Source organism: Phyllosticta citriasiana (genome assembly GCF_038021145.1).
Source record: "Phyllosticta citriasiana strain CBS 120426 chromosome Unknown IWZ02scaffold_8, whole genome shotgun sequence".
Lineage (NCBI taxonomy): Eukaryota > Fungi > Ascomycota > Dothideomycetes > Botryosphaeriales > Phyllostictaceae > Phyllosticta > Phyllosticta citriasiana.
In genome coordinates this window covers 150,059-171,949 of record NW_027117285.1, presented here as the reverse complement: position 1 = coordinate 171,949, position 21,891 = coordinate 150,059, and the positions used below count along the sequence as shown (strand labels likewise).

At 55.6% G+C, this 21,891-nt stretch overlaps 5 protein-coding genes across 5 annotated transcripts; 2 read left to right on the top strand and 3 right to left on the bottom strand.

The window, feature by feature from the left end:
- Nucleotides 1-77: 77 nt before the first annotated feature.
- IWZ02DRAFT_453787 (HIT-like domain-containing protein) lies at nucleotides 78-1,379 on the top strand. The gene is made up of 2 exons (XM_066767677.1): nucleotides 78-267; nucleotides 340-1,379. Exons 1-2 carry the CDS (start codon nucleotides 180-182, stop codon nucleotides 1,095-1,097), a joined length of 846 nt encoding a protein of 281 aa, XP_066621511.1. The 5' UTR covers nucleotides 78-179; the 3' UTR covers nucleotides 1,098-1,379.
- On the top strand, nucleotides 1,341-4,770 carry IWZ02DRAFT_288983 (uncharacterized protein). Its single transcript, XM_066763751.1, has 2 exons — nucleotides 1,341-3,535; nucleotides 3,583-4,770. The coding sequence occupies exons 1-2, from the start codon at nucleotides 1,576-1,578 to the stop codon at nucleotides 4,752-4,754; spliced, it is 3,132 nt and encodes a 1,043-aa protein (XP_066621510.1). The 5' UTR covers nucleotides 1,341-1,575; the 3' UTR covers nucleotides 4,755-4,770.
- A 3,281-nt stretch (nucleotides 4,771-8,051) lies between these two features.
- IWZ02DRAFT_288939 (uncharacterized protein) lies at nucleotides 8,052-9,122 on the bottom strand. The gene is made up of 2 exons (XM_066763750.1): nucleotides 9,076-9,122; nucleotides 8,052-9,028 (listed from the first exon to the last, which is right to left on the bottom strand). Exon 2 carries the CDS (start codon nucleotides 8,892-8,894, stop codon nucleotides 8,331-8,333), a length of 564 nt encoding a protein of 187 aa, XP_066621509.1. The 5' UTR covers nucleotides 8,895-9,028; nucleotides 9,076-9,122; the 3' UTR covers nucleotides 8,052-8,330.
- IWZ02DRAFT_491272 (Las1-like-domain-containing protein) lies at nucleotides 8,941-10,460 on the bottom strand (the record flags this gene model as incomplete). The annotated part of the gene is made up of 5 exons (XM_066769728.1): nucleotides 8,941-9,028; nucleotides 9,076-9,543; nucleotides 9,595-10,068; nucleotides 10,130-10,269; nucleotides 10,347-10,460. The coding sequence occupies 5 exons, from the start codon at nucleotides 10,458-10,460 to the stop codon at nucleotides 8,941-8,943; spliced, it is 1,284 nt and encodes a 427-aa protein (XP_066621508.1).
- A 926-nt stretch (nucleotides 10,461-11,386) lies between these two features.
- IWZ02DRAFT_379211 (uncharacterized protein) lies at nucleotides 11,387-12,352 on the bottom strand (the record flags this gene model as incomplete). The annotated part of the gene is made up of 1 exon (XM_066765029.1): nucleotides 11,387-12,352. The coding sequence occupies one exon, from the start codon at nucleotides 12,350-12,352 to the stop codon at nucleotides 11,387-11,389; it is 966 nt and encodes a 321-aa protein (XP_066621507.1).
- Between the last annotated feature and the right edge of the window lie 9,539 nt (nucleotides 12,353-21,891).

Sequence of the window (21,891 nt, the reverse complement as noted above, 5' to 3'; positions counted from 1 at the left end):
TACAAACGCCTGCCGACCGAGGCGTAGGGCTGAAATAAGCTCCCCCGGCCGGGCAGTGACGTCTGCCACTGGTCATTGCTTTTCAGCCTCGAGCAGGTCAGGTCGTAGGTATCCGCTCGCCTTCTTCTCAATCGTCCTCGATTCACGGGCGACCTGCAGTTTTCTCCCCTTTTTCAGTCATGAAAGAGCCTGCCGAACACGACCAAGATGCCATCACCGCTGAGGAGGTTGCCGGCGAGACTGTGGTCCCAGCCTCAAGTTCCTCAGGTGAGAAGCGTCCAAATGCGTGTGCGTGACATGACTAGCAGAGAAGTAGGAGGCCAATGCTAAGCTCAGCAGTCACAGAACTCATGTCACGAAAGCAGGCAAAGAAGGTACCGTCGCAGGATAAGAAGAATCGCAAGTCAACCAATGTCGGCACCAAAGTCTTCCCAGGCACGTACGGGCTGGGCGCATACATTGCCCACCCAGAGCAATTCGGCAAAGACCGAGTCCTCTACTGGAACGATGACTTTGTTGTCATCAACGATCTATTTCCAAAATCCATCATTCACTGCCTGATCTTGCCGCGAGACTCTGAAAAGACGCTCACGGATCCATTCCGAGCCTTTGAGGACCAGGAATTTCTACAAAAGTGCAAGATCGAGCTCGAAAAAGTAAAGCAACTGGTTGCAAGCGAGCTCCGAAGAATACTTAGTCAATCATCAAAGCAAGACCAGGCACGCAACGAAGCCATGGACTCGGATGATCCGCCCAGGCCGGAAGACTTGCCTCCAGGCAGGGACTGGACAAAGGGACTGCTCACGGGTATACATGCACACCCTTCCATGGCTAATCTACATATCCATGTCCTCTCGCCGGATCGTCATTCGCCGTGCCTGAAGCATCGCAAACACTACAACAGCTTCTCCACGCCATTTCTCGTGCCCTTGGACGCTTTCCCACTGGCCCAAGACGATCCCCGGCGGCATCCGGGCAGAGCGGGATACATGAACAGAGACTTTCTCTGCTGGAGGTGCGGCAAGAACTTTGGAAAGAGTTTCGAAAAACTAAAGGCGCACCTCGCCGAAGAGTTTGAGGAATGGAAGACGGAGTAGTCCAAGGGACCAAGGCGGGGAAGCAGCAAGTGATTCTCGATAGTTTGTCGGAGCGGTATGGGAGAGGTCGCATTAAGCGCAACAGCCATAAGCTGGATAGTTGGTAGTGCAGGCATGTCACCGGTAGGAGGCGGACGGCGATTGGCCGTACAGGTGTTTGGAGGATGGAAAGGGACAAGCCTCAATAGACGCATCGCCCAAGTTTACCACGTGCATGAAACGGCGTCACGGCGAGCATGGCTCGTGACACTTGACATTGCAAAAGAAAAGCTCCTTGTCCGCCACCACCACCACCACCACGACGAAGCGAAGCAGAGACACTTGATGCAGGGAGCGGAGTCTTCACAGTTGCGTTGCGGCAGAGAGCCCCAACTCAGCGACATCACCGAATCTCGGCACGCACGCCCCCGTCAAGAGTTCAACCCTTCACCCGCCGCTACCCGAGAACACCATTCGCCGCCAACCGGAACCCAATATAATGCCATCTTCAACCTCTCTGCCCCCAGAGTCCTCCGCGTCGCCCAAGACGTCCTCTGCCTCGCAGCAGCAACAGCAACATACCCGCACCTACCAAGCATGCATTCCGTGCCGCCGCCGCAAGGTCCGCTGCGACCTGGGCCCCGTTGACAACCCTCACGATCCGCCGTGCGTCCGCTGCCGCCGCGAAAGCAAAGAATGTTTCTTTTCTGCGACCAGGAGGAAGCGCAAGCCCCAGGATGGCGGCGACGGCCTGGAAGATGACGCTGGCTCCGACGCCGAAGTTCGAAGCGGTCGCAAGAGGCTGAGAGATGACTCCGAGACCCCCCGCCGCCAGGGCTTTCCAACAGTCGACGCGACTTCTCCGGGCTACGCTGATCCGTCAAGCACCACCCGTCCATTGACTCCAGGAGGTTCCGTCGGTCGATTTCAGCCTTTGCGACGACCCACGACCTCCAACGCGTCCCCGCAGCATGACCAGCACAAGGTCAACAATGAGACAACAGCCATATTGCAATCAAAAGAAGTTTTTAGCGGTCACGACGCCCTGAACCTGCTCTTCGAGGCTGCCGGAAAGACGGGGGACATGGATCATCTCAGGGCCAACAGCAACCAGCGGAACTTGAGCACATCGATTGGCGCAAATACGCCAGGATCTCAGCCAAATCTGACCAGCCCTGCCGTCTCTGGCAGTCACACGTATCCGAGTCCTGGCACGTCGCACACTCCAACGGACAACGTAATAGACCCGGCAATATCGTCGCACGCTCAAGTGAATGGGGACGTCAATGACGACGCAGGCTACCAATCTGCGCTTAAGGCGTGGTCAAGATTCCGCTTCGTGCGCGCTGGCTGGTTTACCGCCAAAGAGGGCATTGCATATCTCGACTACTTCTACCGTTATCTCTCTCCATTGACCCCGATAGTAGTACCAAACTTTGAGCGATACGACACGCATATTACCTTGTTGACCGAGGAGTCGATGCTCGTCGTTACTCTCTTGACTGTGGCATCGCGCTACATGAGCTTGACTGGACCTGGCTCGAGCTCTCGACCCTATGCCATTCATGAAAAGCTCTGGAACTATCTCCAAGGAATGATTGACCGCATGATATGGGGCCAGGAGCAGTTTGGAGGAGGCTTCTGCGGTGCCGGCGCTGAGCAGGGCTGTGATGTGAATCCGTTGACTCGGAGAGGCCTGCGAACTCTTGGCACGGTGGAGAGCTTGATGTTGCTGACGGAATGGCACCCGCGGGCCTTGCATTTTCCTCCAGGTGACGACGACGACGAGCTGATGGCGCCAGACGAAGCTACTGCGGCCTTTCATACGAGAGGCTCTTTTGCCGAGGCTACCAATCAGTACATGGGCACCGGCGGCCAGAGGATTGATAGTTGGCTCGAGCCATGCTGGCGAAGCGACCGCATGTGTTGGATGCTTCTAGGAAATGCCATGGCTTTGGCGTATGAGATTGGCGTCTTTGATGAGAAGAGCGAACAGGAATTTCACGAAGAGAATCAGCACCTGCCTCCTCCCAAGATCGAGGCCTATTTCCGCCGAAAGAATCATCTGCGGGAGCTTCTCCTCATCTACATCACTCAGACGAGCGGCAGGGTCGGGCTTACATCCATGCTGCCGCGGTCCCAGCGCGACAAGTCGTTCCTCAAGAGCAACGATGAGCGCCTGCAAGAACGGTTTGCAATGCTCAAGAGAACCGGCAAGATAATTCGGGAACAGGCTGGCAGCTCACCCGGTACTGAACGGCGGATTAACAGCCAAGAAATGGTTCTCTATTTCTGGATGGAGATTGCTGTCATAATGGAACGAGGAAACCAGGAGATGTTTGCGAATCGACGCAACACCAGAGACCTCATCCGGACAGAAGAGTACAAAAAGCTGTTGGCCGAGTTCCAGCCGCTCTTGCGGGAGTTCAGATTACGCTTGGACAGATATCGCAACACGAGTACGCATGACTTTTCTTGTGTCCCAACTATTTCTGACAAGATCCAGTACCAAAGCTCATGTGCGATATTTTGACAATCGAGTACGAATATACGCGAGTCTACCTCAACTCGCTGGCGCTTCAGGCGGTCGTCGAGCGCTGCATCAAAAACACGCAGGCTGCTGCCGCCTCGAATGGAAACAGACCCTCTGTGCCGACGGGGCCTGGAGCAATTCCCCCACACCTACTGATGAGGTGGTATGGCAACGACAGATTCTTTATTCGTGAGGTAATTGATGGATGCCGAAACGTCCTCACCATCGTTGTCAAGGGCCTAGAGCCCGGCGGCTACCTCAAGCATGCGCCAGTCCGAACATTCTTCCGCATTATTTCCGTCACCATCATCCTCCTCAAAACCTTTGCTCTCGGCGCCAGCGAAGACGATGTTGCCCTGTCCCTCGGTCTGATGGAAGAAGCGGTCTCGGCTCTCCGCAACTGCATCGTCGACGACGTCCACGTTGGCAATCGGTTTGCCGACATGCTCATCACGCTCATAACACAAATCAAGACTCGTCTAGTCCGCATGGCCGGCTCCGGCTCTGGAAAGGGGTCTGTACAGGCCAGCCGCGCACCCAGCCACAGCCCACGGCTGTCAAGCGCCGGCATCCCAGATCCCAAGCTCCACGGCAACCCGTCACAAACCAGCGGCCCCTCGTCCATGCCCCCACCAAACCACTCATCCTACCCCTCAAACAACAACAACATTGCCGCCGCACAGCCCTGGTACAGCAGCAACGCGAGCAGCGGGATCAGCCAGCCCGGCTCGCCGTCGGGCACCACCACATCGACGACCAACGGCGCCGGCAACCCGCTCTGGGGCATCTCGACCGAGACGTACGACCCCGGCTCCAACAACTTCTCCATCATGCCGCCGCCGGGCTTCGGCTCGCCGTACCAAAACCACCTGCCCAACGACCCCAACAACCCGGCCGCAAACCAGTACGGTAGCAGCAGCGGTGGGCCCGGAGGCGTCGGGGCCGACGGGTACAACGGCGGCGGCCCTGGCGGTGGTGGAGGTCAATATGGTGCCGGCGCGTCCGACTGGCTCGCCATCCCGCTCGACCCCATCTTGTCGAATAATTTTGGCAGCGATGTTGGCAGCAATGCGTATGGGCCGGATGTCGGGGGCTACGATTTGCTCGACGTCTTGTTGAACAATCCGATGGATGGCATGAATTGATGAAGGAAGGAGACCATTAAAAGGCGACCATGTCATGTGTCGAGATCGTACGGTACAGTACGGTACGGTAGAGGATGGGACGTGTCTGAGTACCCTGAGGCTGGCTGCTGTGACGAGAGGGCGGGCAGGCAGGCAGGCAGTGTAGGGTCCCTCTCTCGCCGTCTATTTTGCGCAATTGTGTGTGTGTGTGTGTACCTTTTGTCGATGGCTGGCTTTTCTACATTGTTCTCGCTGTTCATGGTGTGTGTTGTTTTCATTGCCTTTTACTCTGGCTGGCTGGCGGCTTTTGCTCTTCTGCTCATTCTTTCCACTTGATTGTCAACTGGTGGTCGGCAACTTCCTTGTTCCTGGCGGATTCACTGATCTTTTTGTTTCCCCTTCTCTTTTCTCTTCATCGTTCCTTTGCAGCGTTTCCGCTCTTGTTGGTGTGGACGGACTGACGGACGGACGGCAGGCACACTACATCCTCTTCGCGCAGTGTGCACATACCACACCATATATACCACACACACACACATATGGAGATATAACACACGCACGCACGCAACACGGCACAGCACAGCACAGCAGAGTGAGCGGTGACGGCTCTTCACGATTATGAAGAACACAAAAGACTACCTACCTACTACCTCTTTGCATTTCTTCTGCTCTGCTCTGTTCTGAAAACCTGGTTGTTTTTATCTGCTGCTGCTCTGAAATCCTAAACATCTATCTGTGTCTTTGAGCAAGCAGCGTATGCGGTTATGGTACACGGTTTTTGAATGACGAATGAATGGACGAATGAATGAATGGATGAATGATACCCCATGGGTTGAGATGGATAACGATGGTCGCCGCTTTTTGCTCGCTGCCGTTGCTGTTTAGTTACTTGTTTACTTTATATAGGTTGGGCAATATAGTATATGCCTGCTTCTCCCTCTGCCTGTCAACGGTCCCTCTGTGGTTGCTGGTTCCTGGGTGCGGCGGAGGTGATTCGTTACTTGTCCTACATCATCATGATTGTTGTGAAGGAAGGTAGACATAGGTACCTTACCTCCTTTTACCCGCCACACTACGTACGTACGTACGTCAAGGTGTAGTAGGTAAGTTGAAGAAATTGGAAGCAATTGCTTGTTTCGTATGCGTGTCCACAAACTTGGTCAAGTAGAGTCTCTTAGAGAAAACGCTTGTCTTTTCTAATCTAACCCTTGATACACGTTAGAGTAAGTAAGTAAGTGGGCAAGAAGGACAATTAATCGTCCCAAATTACCTTCCTTTTAAACTAAACATATAGTATAATGCCTATAGTAGTACGGAGGCGCTGTGATATACTGTCATGTTTATTTAAGCACCAAATTAAACCTTCCACAGAATGAGAACAATTACACAGGAAACATCACAAGATTGACACATTCTTTTTTTTTTTTTTTTTCTTCTCCAATAGATCTAAAACCCCTTCCTCCTCCTCTTCCATCTTCTTCTGCGTGATTGCTCATGTGTTGTTCAGTACATGTGTATAGAAAGTGCGTAAATCTCAACCCTTGACAGCCTATTTTTTAGACCGTAGAACGAAGATGGAGGACGCGACAGTGCCGTTGAAACTCTAGATCGATCGATTGAGATTGATATTTGACAGAGATAGAGAGAGAGAGAGAGAGAGAGGAAGAGAGAGAATGAAAACTTCTGCACGTCCTTGACATTGTGGGTTCTTCAGTTCGAGTCGACACCAAACAAATAGCGAAACGAGACCCGATGAGACGAAACAAGACCCGATGAGACGAAACAACATGCTAACGTCCTTTAAGGTACAGATGTAGGTAGTATGTAGCTTAACAACGTTATTTACAACAACACCCATTTAACTTTGCAAATCATTATTCTTCTCACCTTCTCGTCCCCCCCTCCTTTTCTCTTTTTCTTTACCTTCTTCTCCTGCTTCTCCCTCCCCTCCCCTGCCCACCTAGCCAAAGTCCTCTACGTACGGCATGTAGGACGTGACGCACCAGACAGGCAGGTCAACACCTAGAGTATCCTCCCAGCAGTGGGAGTGCCGTTCATGGCAAGGGAAAACTAGACCCCTTGCCTACGTGCCTACACACCCACCCACTAGCCCCATCGCAAGCAAGAGATAAAGGAAGCATATACAAGACAGGCAACCAGTGAGCTAGCTCAGCCAGCGGCACCGACTCTCAGAGTCTGTGCACGCCTGGCTGGCCTGTTTGTTTATTGAACGACCCGACCCGACACGACCAGATCCGACCCGAATGGGTGAGCTACATATGTATGTATGCAAGAACGTAAAAAGGTAGGTACGTGAGAAGCTCCAATCTGACCATGCTGGCCAACTGGCTGGCTGGGCTGGCTTGCGGCGTGCACCTAGAGTGTGTGCATTGCGTGCGGCCAACGCATGAGAACGGCGGCGGGGAGCGGAGGCATCCATGTGGTGGCACTGGGTACCTACTGCTGCTGCTTGTTGCTCGCCACTGCTCGACGTTGTTCGATGTATCAGGGGCAGACAGACAGGCAACAGGAGGAGCGCATGCGTGTGCGCAAAGGACGAATGGCAAAGGATGGGATGAGACGAGACGAGAAAGCAAAGAGAGAGAAGACGAGAGAAGAGCAAAAGCCACGGCTTAGTTCCTAGGCAGCCAGGTTGTTAGAGAGATGGATCGACGGGCCCAGCCCCAGCTTACGCCTCAGTGCTACCACTAGTGACCTACATGCGCCGCGGTGGTGCTTTGGTGCTTTGTTGGTTGCTTGTACACCAGAGCCGTGCATGTAGTGTGGGCAGCATCATCCATCGTCAGTCAATCAGTTAGTCAGCATGTCCACAGTCAGCGCGCACGCGCGCACGCACGCACGCATGTATGTAGGCGATAGCGCAAAGCAGGCGGCAGGAGATGAGCAAAGCAAAGCAAAGAAGTGCGTTCCATGGTTGCGCTGCGTGCGTCGCGTCGAAGCAGGGGCCAAACGACGGTGACATGGCACGGGGAAGGAGGAGCAGCAGGGCTAGACATCAGCGAAGGAGGCGGCGGCGGTAGTGGTAGTGCAGTCGACACGTCCAGTCTGTCCTTTTTGGTGATCATCGGAAGCAGCGAGGTGCAGGCCATCTGTCGGGAAAGCGGGTGCTATGAATGGGTTGTGGGACGCGGTGGCGGGGCACGTATGTCTGTCTGTACGTCTGGCTGCGTCTGGGACAGACAGACGACGGACGGTCGCTCAGCGAATCGATGGGTGCATTTTCAAAGCGGCGTTGGCGGCGAAGGAGGCTGCGGCGGAGGCGGCGGCGGAGGCGGCGGCGGCGGCGTGGGCTTGAACAGCAGCGACAGGCGACAGACAAGCAATCAAATGGGCGGTAAGTGCTGTTCATCTATGTACGTCCGCACGTCCTGTGGTCCTGTGGTCCTGTTGCAGGAGTGGGGTAAGCAGAGCGAGCGAGCGCAGAGGCCTCTCACGGCCCGTCCCACAAGCAGCAAGGTAACTATTAGGTGGGGAGATGGGGAGGCGGGTGGGCACGAAAACCAGGCCAAGCAAGGCCAGACAAGACGACGACGAGGTCGCAGGCAGGCAGCTGTTGGTTATCATTTTGTTTTCCTCTCACTTGCGCGTGGATCCATCCGCCGGTGCTGACCAAAACACGGCATTTATGCAATGCCAGCCGTCAGTTTTCGTGACATGTCCGTCGCCCGTCACTGTCATTTTTGAATTCGCGCGCATCCATATCGCAATGCGCGTTGCTTGTGGGAAACAAGACATTTTCGACGTGACGCGCTGCCGGATCGCAGGCAGAGTCGGCGTCAAAGCGTCACGTTGACTGATAACAAAACGCCCTTCGTGTCTGCATCCGCACTGTGTGGGTTTGACGGGGCTGCAGGTGCAAATGTGCCGCAGGTACAATGCCGGGTGACTGTGCTGCGTGAAAGTGGCCAGGATTGTTTGTTCTGCTGCTGTGCCACGACGCAAGAAAAAAAGATCCATAGCAGCGGTGGCTGTCGATTGCCCGCAGGACCTGATTGCGCCGCTGTACCCGTCAGAATTAAGCGTCGGTGAAGGTGTCACGGCGGATTGGACATCCGGCAGGGATCTACAATGAAGTAATACAGCATCAACGCAGTAAGGCGCACATACGACTTGTAGCGTGAAGAGATTCCCACGCGGCATCGCAGCAGGTGGCCGTCATTTCGGAGGTTGCGGACCGTTGGCGAATTCAAGTGGGAACCAATCCAATGGGCATGGGCTGCCAGTTCGCTTGCCACTTTTTCCAGCCCCATTGCGGTGAAGGCGGTTGCGCCTGACTGCTTCAACGTCAGCAAGGTTTGATACATCTGGGCGCGCAACTCACGCAACGTCTTGCATGTCTTCATCCTCGGCGCCGGGCGGAACACCGGAAAGGCCACCAGCTGGAGTGATGCTAGCTTTCGTATTTTCGTCATTGGCGGACCCTGGAGCGTCAGGCAGACTGGCTTCGAGAATAGGAAGCCACTCGTCTTGGAAATCATCGTCACCTTGGATGAGTAGGCTTTTGGCCAATTTGCGGCACCAGTATGCCGGCTGGGCCATATAGCATGTCATGGCCAAGGCCCGCACCCCGTGCATGACATGGCCTTGCGTTGAAAAGGCATTTTCGATGAGAATGTGGCGGAGCCACTCGAAGATCGCTGCCTTGGTGGGGTCCTGTTTTGGCTCGACAGAAGGAGACGCGAGGAGAGCAACTGCACGTTCGACAAAGGCTTCGAGGTAAAGCTCACCGTCGAGGGTGCACAAGAGGGGGTCCCAAATCAAAAAGGCGCCGTCGAGGGGCTCTGCTATTCTGGGCCAGGGGATGAGCATTCAGGACATGCGGGCGGAAACGAAAACGTACTGGTAGTCCGACGGGACGATCAACCGGTCGTCCAGAAGCAAGGACGCCAAGGCAGGCGACGCGTGGGAGTGCTTTGCACACAACGAGGCGATGGCGCGACTCGTGTCGTGGCTGTAGCTCGACGTGTTGGAATGAGTTGAGGCGCCAAAGGTGCGAATCTCGGACCGCCTGTTGTTCAGATAGGCTCTCAGGATTCGGTGCAGGTCGGCGCGGGCGTCGGCAGAAGTGGATTCCTCGTTGGTGTCCTGTGACGTTTGAGCGGCCGCATCGAGCTTAGTCCAATAGTGGAGCCAGAGCCATTCGAGGGCCTGCTCGGTTGCCATTTGCAAACGGCGCAGCGAGGGCAGGTCTTCATGCGTGGCCTCGTGGCGCAGCTCAACGAAGCTGCTAGGCATGTCGAGCTCGGCGGCCATGTCGTACATGGACATTTTCTTGAACGACGTCTGGACAGTGTCGCAAAAGCCAGTCACAAACCTGGGCGAATGACATCAGGGCGATCAAGTCAGGCGAGGGATGACAGGCAGAACGGACGGACCTGTTGAAGGCAGCGCAATAGGCATTCCGGACGGCCAGGGCAGAGGCGCCCCGAGACTCATCGTGCAGCGTCGCATCAACAAGCGACGCGGTGGATTCAATGGCGTGTGGCAGCGGCATCCTCCTCTTCCACGCAGCAACCTGGTCCCATCAAAATCGTCATCAGCCCCCTTGGAAAATTCGGTTCGGCGACACCCCTCGTCACGTCGGAAACGTACCGTATCGACGGCGGAATGCCTGCGGTCGTCGGCGTCGCCCCGCGAGTAGAGGTTTTGGCGCAGGCTCAGCAGGTCGCGGGCGTCGCGCCATGGCGTGACGAGGTACCTCGGCATGGATGGATGGGGGAGTTGAAGCTGGGGAGAGTCAGATTCTTGTCAGTCAGTCAAGGAAAGTCGACGAAAAGCGAATAAGCTCAGAATTTAGGCCGCGCGCTAGTCGACTAGCGTGCTCGCTTCCGGCGGCGTCCATGTCTACACCAACACGCAGCTGAAACCAACACACGACTCTCTCCAACACGGCCTGGAACGAGGCCATGAGCCAAATTGCCCGTCTGCGCCTCGATCCATCCTCCCCTGCGACCTGCTCGTCGAGCCCGGATCGTCCGGCTCGACTGGACCACAACGGTGCCGTCATTATTCTCGTTTTTTTCGTTTGAATCGACCACCGAAGGTGAAAAGAAATCATTTGTGTCCCATGATATGTTTGGTTCCTTATCCTGGGTCTCACTGCTTGTGCCTGTCTACCTGGCACCTAGACAGGAATCCATGCATGCATCCACCTTCTTTTTTCTTGCTGTCTTCGCGAAGCATCGTATCCTCTGCCACTGCGGCCGTGACTCACCTCACCGCAATGCCGTCCCGTGAGTCGGGACCGAGCCACTGCCATCGCTGACTGTACCACGTTTTTTCTCCCCCGCGGCTCAGCCAACTGGCGGGCAGGATCGCTGATGGGTCTGACTAAGAAGGGCTTCAACACTATCAACGTCGGTACGGAGTCAGGTCTTTCGAATGATTTTTGCTCATTTTCCTTTTGCTTTGTGCATTTACACTACTGCGGCATTTGCCGCGCGCTGCCGAGCTGCGCGGAGGGGTATCTCTAAGCCAAAATCGTTCCAATACTCGTCCATCATCATCATCCGACATGAGAAACCTCATGACAGGGACCTCCCATCTTCCAAAAACAAACGATCCAAAAAACGCCAACGCTATGCTGTGATTCCTCCCAGTACAACCAGGTCGAAGTAACGGTCTGGTTGCCCTCAGTACTGAGCTTGTTGAAGCCAGCCATAACCAAGCCCAGTGGCATGAGCCGTGGGACGCTTCAGCTGCTGGTACCACCACTCGTTCATGTATGTGGACTCATCGGCGCCGAGAAAGCCGTCTGGGCCAGCGGTCATCGTTTGTTGAGTGATGGGGGGAGACCAGTATTGCTGGCTCGTAGACTTGGTCGGTTGAGCAGCTGATTCTTCTTCTGCTGGCTCCTCACTCTCATCGTCTGAGCTGTCGTCTTCGGCGTCCTCAGGAGGTTGCCAGGTCTCCTCAAGCTTCAGTCCTTTGCCGAAGCCTGACGTCAACATGGACTCGTAGTTGGGAGGATCATAGAGACCCATGCCAACCAACACGTCACCTGAGTCCTTGGAATCGGAATCCATGTAATCGGTGCTATCGGGCAGAAAGTCTGATGATCCAGTTTCGATACGAGGGTTGGAAGTAGAGGAGTAGCTGTGTGCCGGATAGGTCAGGTCGGACATGTGTTGATCTTGGCAACCCGGGTAAGATGGATCAATTGATGGTTCGGTAGTGCTGAGGCCAGGAACGGGGTATTGTTCCTTCTTGCGCTCGGCCAGAGCCGTCAAATACGCCACGGCAGGAGCTGAAGCGTAGCCAGAAGCAGGACTGGGCAAGGTTGAGTCCGTGTTCAAGTGTTCGGTAAAGTCGTAGCCAAATGCGTCGGAAGAGAGAGGATGCCAACTGACAGGCCGATTGGAAGATGTCATGTTGGAGCGGGAAGAGAACTGAGCTTCCTCCGTTTGTCGTGGTTCAGACGACCCAAAGACCATATCCCAACGATCCTCCAGAGTCACATATCTCTTGACTGCAGTGGTGGTCTTTCGTCTTCCCAGGCCGGTAGGACTGTTGTGGATGCTCCGAGGCTTCTCAATGCGGGAGGGGGCATGTGCGTTGCGAGAGTCCCGCCGTGAGAAAAAGGCCGTAGGTGATGGCATGACATTCATGGTTGGTGATGTTGTGTGTGATGATGATGATGAGGGAGCATGGCAGACATATATGGGATTGATGTCAACATACGTGTTCACGGGGACCAGGGGATGAGGCAGCTAGACGGTTATTAGATCGGAGGAGCTTAGACAGACACAAGAGTATTACTCCATGTGTCAAGGTTCTGTGGGTAGAGTGTACGGCGGCTCGTGGGATGTACTGGGGCCGTGTACTCGGTGGAACTCGCGGGTCACTACTAGGGCCAGGTTGCCCATTATTTTAGCGGAAATCCCATCTACGGGGATGGCAGCAGACGTGCTCGTCAAACCAGCTAGCTGGGTGTGGGTAGCCGGTGTGGCACGGGCTGGCGGGCTTGAACAGGGCAGGCTGATCTTTTTAATCATGATCGTGGCCGTCCAATCAGCATTGCGGGCGGCGAGGCAATGGCGCGGATTTGTGTCGTGGCGCAACGGAGCTCCTTGCCGCCTAGGCTCTCTCAAAGGCACGAAAACACTCCTGGTGGAATGGTGGGAGGGATGGAGGGGTGACGAGGGCGCCGAAACCTGCAGACAGGGCGCCGTCAGCCAACTACCGATGAGCCGAGCTGGCTCGTTTTGAGACGGCCGTCCCGCATGACGATGCTTGAGCGAGGTCGAGGGTGGTGGACAGGGTGGGCTCGTGGCTGGAGGAACAGCGGTCAGAGGCGCTGGGTGGCACTAGGCTGCCGACGACGTTGGTTCGAGTAAGGAAGATCACGCATAAGGCTCGGCAGGCGAGTGCAGAGAAGGGGCCTCTGCATCTTTTTTAGCCGCCGTGCCTAACGATCTGTCGGCGTCTGCGTTGGGTCCATGGGCCGTTCAGGGGGTTCCTCGCTGGCCAGCGGACTGATGGAGCTAGCGGTTTTCCAGAATTAACTGGCGCCGGCTCCATCCTCGCCAAAGTCGGGCCTTGTTGGTGATGCAGGCCAGACGCAACGGCCATGCCACGGCGGAGATTGACAAAATTGTGCGAATTATGAAGCGTGTTTGTGAAGTGTAAAGCGTGTGCGGATTGAGGCCCAAGTGCCAAACTCACAGAGCGGCCACCACCTCCGCCGCCAGCATCCCATGCTTGTGTTGGGACTGCGGGCGCGCATGTGGAGACGGATGAAACGGCGGAAATGCTGTCGAAAGACGGACATGGACGAGTTGAGTGATGAGTAGTTGATGGGGACGAGACCTGTCAGACGCACCGACCGCACAACGCCGGTTGTTGTTGGTGGTCATCTTGTGCTTCTGGAATGCATTGGTCTTTACTCTTGGAATGGTGCCTCGTCTCATTACTGTCGAGACGGAATGAGCCTCTTCGCAGCACAACGCTGGATTGGGCAAGTGGTAAATGGTGGAGCACCCAGGGAGTCTGCGTCAGCAAGCATGCGGCCAGGCACAACGCCGACTAGGCCGTTTTTTTCTTTTTTCTTTTTTTTTTTCTCACTCGTCTCTCTCCGCTCTACTTCCTGCAGGCGGCTCCCTTGCTAGTGCGGGTCGCTTCGAGCTGATTCCTTGAGTTTGAGTCGTGTGGCGCTGCCATGCTGTAGGCGAAAAGCGTGCAGGGAAGAAAAAAAACACTTCTTTCACGCACACGTCGAGAGCCCTGACCCAGCAGGACGACACGCCCCGCCGAAGCGCCGGTCCACAGACCGCAACCCACACCCTTGTACCAGGCGGACCCCCTGGCCGTCTCTCTAGCCGTGCTACTCCTAGCTCTGCCACCTCCCGGTGACGATCGTCAGTGTTGGAGCCACACTCGGGCCATGGGATCTGGAGTGCCCCCCGCACCTGCACGACTTTCTTGCTCGCTTCCCTAGTCAGCGACAAGGAGATGGTGTGTTGCTGACAGGCTGACGCAACATGGACAACGACATGATGTGCCGATGTCGACTATTGCCGCTGGCGGCAGCTGCGAGGCCAGAGACACGATTCAAGGTCAGGGTTGCAGCACAACGATGGGCGTCATGATGTGACGAGTCTCAAGACCAACAAGAGGGTTCCGGTTGCTGAGTTGCCAGTAGCGTAGGCGAGAGTGGAACCGGCCGGGCGCGGTTTCATTCAAACCATTAGTTGAAGTGCGAGCAGAAACTTTGACCCAAGGTTGCAGGGGCCTGGCCGGGCGGGCGGCAAGGTGACAGAAGGATTGAAAGGGCGGTGCCGTTTGTTGCACATGGATAGGTAATATCGAGATGACGTACCGGCCCCGTGGAGGCGCAGATGACCGCCGACGGCAACGTGGCTGTATGTGGGCGATGATGCATGTCGAAGGGTCAGCCTCAAACAGGCAGCTCTTCCGCCATGGCCGCTGGGTTCCGTCGAGAATACAGAACTGCAGGATCGCGTTTCGAATGGCCGGTGGAGATGCGGATGCGATGGTCTTGGAGGGATTAGATTGGCGGCATGACCTGGTGTAGTACCAAGACAGAGGTCGATCCTCGTGTGATTGGTATGCTGGAGTGGACTGTGAGTTGGGCGAAAAGAGAGGAGAGATTAATGTTGTCGGTGGGTGGACTTCTGTCTGTGTTGTAAGAAATGGGACTAGTCAGCAGACTGTTTTCAATCTGGAGGAGTAGCGAATGCTTCCCATCAACAACTCCCACCATGTTTCTACCTTGCCGACACATGGAATCTCTTTTGCTGAGATGAATGCTCACTGTCTGCATTTTGCACTCAATGCTTTCTCTTCACCCGTGGGTTGTCTTTGACCTTTGCCATTACGCCATGGGCCATCGCTATTCGCTGAATCCATAACATGTCATTAGTCATCCGACCTCCCTCCCAAAACAAAGCACGACCTCTGCACGTTCCCAGCTCACACCTAACACTACCTCCCATGTTCTAGATTCCTCTGCTCGGACAACTCTCGCGCCGCTCCCTGGGGTCCCCTCTAAATTTTTCGCTCCTATCCTGCCTGTCTGCGTTCCTGGCCCCTCGCTCTTCTTGGACGCTCGCCGAGTCAGCACACCGACCATGCTCCGCCAGCGCTTTGCAGCCGATCATCATCTCATCCTCTATGTACCAGCGGACGCAGGCAGCGTGTGAGACTACGATCAGACCCGGCGACGACGCGACTGGACTGGAACAAAAAAAGGGCCGCCGTCACAAGGCTATCAGTGGGCGGGACCCAGCGCTGCGCAATGGCCTGGTCCCCGGCCCGTATTCGCTCACTACTGCTGCGGCACGAAGCGTCAGAAGGATGGCCGTGCCCGTGGCTGACAGGCTCTCAGGCCCGAAGCCCTGGGCTTTCTCGCTGACCGGCGCGGAGCTGTGAACACGAAGGGCAACGCCAAACAAGCACCGCGAGGGGCGCTGGCATGATTACAGTGTACCCACTCCACACGGTGATCATCGTCTGTCCCCATCAGTGCAACCGTTGGTCCTGCAAGAAATTTTCCGCTTCTCGACGCGCCGCCACGCCGCCTCCGTGCAGAAGTCTGTCCTCCTTCGCCTGTGACCAGCTTTGGTGCCGTCTCACGCTGACCGAAGCATCACGTCCATGCTGCCCCGGGTGACAGGTCATCGCTCTCAAACCCCCTCTGCGGCGACTGTTGATCTTGCCCTCGTCAAACCCCTGGAAGCGGCGCGCAGACGGACAATCGGCCTGTTCCATCGCCGGCACTCCCGGCAATAGTGCCTTTGCCGCAAGCGTCGTTCATCGTCGCCATTACCGTTTGCACTGGCATATGGGGTTCTGGCGACCCAGCATGTGCGTCATGAGCCCAGTGAAGCGAAAAAAGCAAAGACGCAGCAGGTGCAAGCAACTCATGTATGCAAAGCGGCATGATTCCGACGTTGACTCGGGCATTGCCAATATATCACGATTCCCTGGCTCCTTGCTCGCAGCTCTTAGCAAGACACGCTGCATGGCTAGTTTTGTCCATGTCGATCGGGCTGGCGCTGCGAACCGAGGCCTCCCCTGATGGATGCTTGCCCCGGCTCTGGGTGTGTCCCGTGGAACTCTGCAGCGCCGCCGCGCAGCAGCAGATGAAATAATGGCCCTCGTCGCCCCGTCTCGTCCGCGCCGCCCGCTTACCCCTGCGAATGCTACGCGGCAGCGAATCGAATGACCGCCGGTGTTGACCCGTTTGCGGGTGGCAAGACTACGTTCTATGTCCTCGCCGAGGCTGGATGCCGCAACTTCGACCTGGCCGACCCCGGCTCACCCCATGGCGTAGCATTCAACGCCTCGGATTTACATCCCTCATCCAATCTCAGGCTCTTTTGCAATCGTCGTCATTTATGGCGCGCGTCTAACGAGCAGCCTCTGTCGGAGTTTCTTACTCTGCCCTCCTGCATCCCCGAGATGATTTGTCGCCTGTCACATGTCGCTCAAAGTGTATCCTGTTTGGATCGGAAATACGTTGCTAAAATCAGGCCAGTGCGAGACGCGTGCGAGCGGAAGATTCCACACGATGAGATGGTTATGCCCCCACACCCCTTTTTGATGCACAACTCCACCCGTGATTGGTCAATTAGCGGCTTCGCGTTCTGCGCGCGTCGGTGATGAAGGTCAACGTGTTGTACGGCAAGGCCCCGCATCGCAGCTGGCGAATCGGAGCCGACTGCACTTGTGCATTCTGCAAAGTCCATGGCGTCGTCTAGCCGCCGACGGGGTACATACAAGGGAGTGCGTAAGATCCATTTTCCATGGCATGCCCCGCTTGGACGACGCCGACCCTTGAACCACGCCTGCCAACAACGGCTCACTTCCGCCGCTAACTGAGTTTGGTAATCGATCACATCTCTGTGTTAACCTTGGTCGTGTCAGCTCATCTTCGGCCGGTAAGATGGCGGAGCATACAAGAGCTGCGTCCAACAAAGGCAAACTTCCGGCACGCCGCTAGCGTCTCGTCGTCAAGCAAGATGCAAGCCACGATCACTTGTACAGTATCCACTGTAGCACACCGGTCTTCCATGCCTAGCTCTTGTTCCAGAACCATCCGCCGCTACTTTGAATAGCAAATGTACTAGTCCTTGTAAGTGCCATTGGGCTCAGTCTTCCCTGCTCATCCCAAGGCTGCCGTAAACCGGTAGCGAGTGATGGCCATGGCAGAGTAAGTCTCAGCCAACTCATCCTATTTGCAGGTCCTTGAAACTGTCGCTCCGATTCGCCTTCGCACGCGTTCCACTCCAAACAAAGAGAAAGACATGCGAGGTTGGGTACGCAAGAGGTGAATCTTCACCTCGAACCGGGCGCCGATGTCCATTCCGTCGCTTGATTCGTGGCCGGGCTCCGTTTACAGTTCATCCACACCAAATGCAACGCCAAGTTGCGGCGCAACAGTCCATGGGAGAGGAAAACAAGAACAGATACATCGCAACCCAATGAGAATCTGGTCCACAGATACAAACATTAGTATTGGCTGGACAACGTGACAAGCACGTGGACAGGGTTCGAATTGATTTGCTCTCGCCTCTTTGCAAGGATATCCACGCCCAAGTTCGCAGCAGCTCATCGACGACCTCTCCAATCTTACATCATGCTTCCCAATCATGGGCGTCCGAAGCTCAAGAATCCCAGCGAGCCAAAACGGCTAATGACGCCTGCCATGCACCCACCCGCCTGCATCCCGTCGCGATCGCTATTCATCTATCAGTTTCCTACACACTCGCGCTCATTGAGGGCCTCGATTCGAGCTTCCCGTCCTTTCCGCTGTCCTCGCCCCAGGCCCCCAAACTGCGTTCAGGCCGCTGACGCGTCATAACAGCGGCAGCGTGCCTGCCGCGTTCTGCTTCTCGGCAGTCCGCGACTTTGACCGTTTCCTTGTCGGGAAACCAAATGAAGTTTTAGGCAGGCAAGTACCGCCATGACAGTGCGTTGCCTTGCGCAGCTTTAGCATGTCTCTGGGACAATCACCTACCATTATTAGTTTATCCGGCGGTCGCGATCACTCGATAACTTGCAGCAAACCGCATGTTGCAAGTCTTGATGTTCGTGTCATCGAGAACAACCAGATTAGAGCCACTGACACATGCGCTGCTCCCACATGCTCACATTCTCCACAGCGGCTGACTTGCAATGGTGCAACCAATGGCACACACCCAAGACTCAACTACATTTGCTCTCAGTAAGGCAGCAACAACTCAACTAGACGGAGCTGAAAAAGTGTCTGGGAACTGAGTAAGAGAGCCGAACCTCTGGTAGATGAAGCGCGTGAGATGGCAACCACAACCAGCCACTAAGAAAGTGGACGCCCCTGGTGCTCTTCGTGTAGAAGGAAAGAGCATGGAAACGGACGGCAAGTTACGACTTGGCTGGGTCGCTCACAGGCGGCATCGCAGTCGGCGTGTAGCCTCGACACCTCATACGCGCCCGCTGCTGTGACCCGTCTGAAGTTGAGCAGGTGTGGGGAGAAGCTCAAAGTACAGCCACATGTTCAGGACCCGGCAGAAAAGAAACCCCACCCAACCAGTCAGTCAGTCAGTCAGTCAGTCAGTCAGTCAGTCAGCCAGCCAGCCAGCCAGCCAGCCAGCCAGCCAGCCAAACGGACCACCTAACCGACATGACGGATACGTGGAACCAGGTGTGCACTACACCAATCATCCCAGCCACAGCAGCGCGGGTCAGTCGCATTTTTGCTTTTGCCCAATCACGACGCGGTCTCTTCTGTCTTACCACGGCTGAATCATCCCTCTTCCTTGCCTGCTGCCCATGTTACCCTGGACGCAAGAGCCCCCCAGCCCACACCCACACCCCGTCCCTTCCCCGGCCACGCGTGTCCACCACCACCACCACCACCACCACCACCACTTAAGCTCCCCGTTCGATGCTGCATCCATCCACCTGGACTCAAGTCATTGTCCGCCTCTGCCTCTTGCTTGCTGGCTTGCGTGGTGTATTGCCTGCCTCTTCAGCCGCTCCGTGTTATGAACACGAGCCGCCCGTTTCCACGCTCCTCCGCCGCCCTGTCTGGCCTTGTACTTCACAGTCCTGTCCTGCCCTGCCAAAAGTTCATGCAGCCGCCACTGCCACCCCGGAACTGCGACCGACTCAATGGCGCGCACCAGCAACCAAGCACGGACTGACGGGCGGGCGCGGTGAGGCGGGGCTTGGAGGAACGGAAAGGCTATTGTTTTGCTTGAGAGGGGGCAAGAAAGAAGCGCCCCCAGCCAGGGAAGAGAAGGGAGGGAACGGGGCGGAAGCGCAAAAGAAGCAATAGAACGACTGAAAAGAAACGGTTGTGTTTGTTGTCCGCATCGATGGTGGACGGAAAAGGTTCACGCCTGCAATCACCGGCTTTCTGGCCGACCCGCTCTCCGTCGATGGTGGTGGGTTGGTCGTGGTGGATTGGTTGGCTCTCTGCATGGCGTCGTCTGCATCACGCTTGTGGTTGATTCCTTTACTCGCTGGCTGACATCGATATGGTTTTGGTTCTGTCTGGTCAGGTAAGTTGCAGTTCCTGTCAGTTGTTCAGCGACCCAGTGCCTGCGGCTGGAGCGCAAGGTGTCGCGTTTGCATAACGCCGAAAGGTAAGCCGTTTCTTTTGAACAAGGCGTCAGAGCCGGCTTCTTATTCTCGAACAAGTTTGCCTTGCAGCAATCGTCTTCGGACTCCAGCGGCCGCGAGCCGTGGGAAGAGTGATTCGACGGCAATCACACATTGAACAGCACGCTTGTGTTGGTACTTCGACAGACTTCTACTACATTCAGCCATCCCTTATCGTCACCTTTCTCGCTACCACTTTGTACACCCCTCTCTTCTGCTGTTTCTGTTACATTTGCCTTTTTTTTTCTTTTTTTTTTTTTCCTTCCTTCCCTTGCGCCGTTTGCTTCTATGGATGCCTTACTACTGCCCACAGTCGGTGGGTGTAAAGGGGGACAGCTGCTCTTCGACACCTTCTCAACCTAGGCCACACAAGGCCAGTAGCCATCTCCATATCTCGCACCCGACGTGTGTCAAGCCAGCGCGTTGAGCTTCCACCTACGGACTTGCGCAATCGACGCAAAGCACAAAGATAGTACGACTTCTAAATCTACTAGCCAATGAATACAAAGGAGCGAGGAGACAGGTTTCCGTCGTCAGCAAAACCTCACCGCTCTCCTGAATACCAATAACAGTTGCTTCCGCCCGCCCGAATCAAATTCTTCTGAATGAAATCAAGCGTGTAAGGCATACATACACGCAAAACAGTTCCATTGCCACACTCCCACTGCCAGGTAGCTGGCTCACTTCCTACGCAGACGCCTAGATGCGCCCCACCACAGCAAGGCCTCATTCTGCCATCACGGACACACAACTCGCTTCATATTGTCAGCCGGCGCTCGAACACTCCTCTACGCGGCTGCTTGACCCATCCACTCCTTGCCTTTTCTATTTTACCGTACGAAAGGGGTGCGCGTGTGGGTCGCCTGGTCGGTTTAGGGGGTCAAAGTCTTTGCTGGGGCAGGATTCTCATCCATAGTCAACGTCCTCACCAGACACCTGCCCCCCCTCCCCTTTCTCCATCTCCCCACTCCGCCATCCGCATTCTCTGCCGGGTGCAACCATAGCCGTTTACATGTAGTCAATCGCGGTTCTCTTGGTTCGACTACGGCACCGGGCGCTTTCTGCTGTCTCTTCCCAGTGTCGAATATTGTGTGAACTACCGACTCGCGAGATACTCATAGCTGGGACCCCCAACGACGGAGAAGTGCGGTAAACAAGGACAGGAAGGATGCGCGATTTCAGCACGATTGCACGAACGCAAAAACGAGCAAAGGTTTTCGCGATTTGGGGCTCGAATGAATGCTCCCTGTTTCTGCATGTTACGTTCTTTGTACACAAATGCTTGAATGCTTCCAAATCTCTGACCGCGTATAGCGTGCGTGACGGGAGGTGGGTGGGTGGGTGGCTCGAATGCTTCTCATCACTTCAATCACCATTTCAGGAACACGAAATGCTCCTTATCGTCTCGCGCACCCTTTTTCGTCCTTGTGTGGCCCACGAGTCTTGGAACCAAGCCTCGGTCACCGAAAACAAAGACAACTTTCTGCCGCGCTGAGCTCGTCTGCCTGCCGGTGTGTATGTATGTGTGTATGTGAAGCGAGTCGAGCCCGGCACGGCAGCCAGCATACGGAAGAGGAGGGCGAGACAGTGATCAAATTGACCGCAATGCCGCGTACTGTATCGTGCGTACCGTCTTGTGTGTTTGTGCACCAATGCTGTCCTGTCCGTCCATCGATGTATGTATGCCATGCCGTGCACGGCTAAAACGACAGTCGGCACACAAGACACGGTAACAATCGAACAAGCAGCGGATTCAGCGCCAGTCTTGTGCGCCTGTGTATGTATGTATTTGCTCTACTCTACTCTTGTGCGGCCCCGGAGATATTGAGACCACCACCACCACCACCACCACCACCACCGTGAAGCAGGGACGCGGCGGCCACTGATTGAGATGGATGGGACGGATGGATGGGTCGGTGTGGGTCATGAGACAGATTGCGTTGCGAGTCATCTTGTGTGGTGCTTGACGCAGCATCGGGCGGCGCGCTGCGATGATGCTGTCGTGAACTCGTCGCAGCCCGGCTAGGCATGC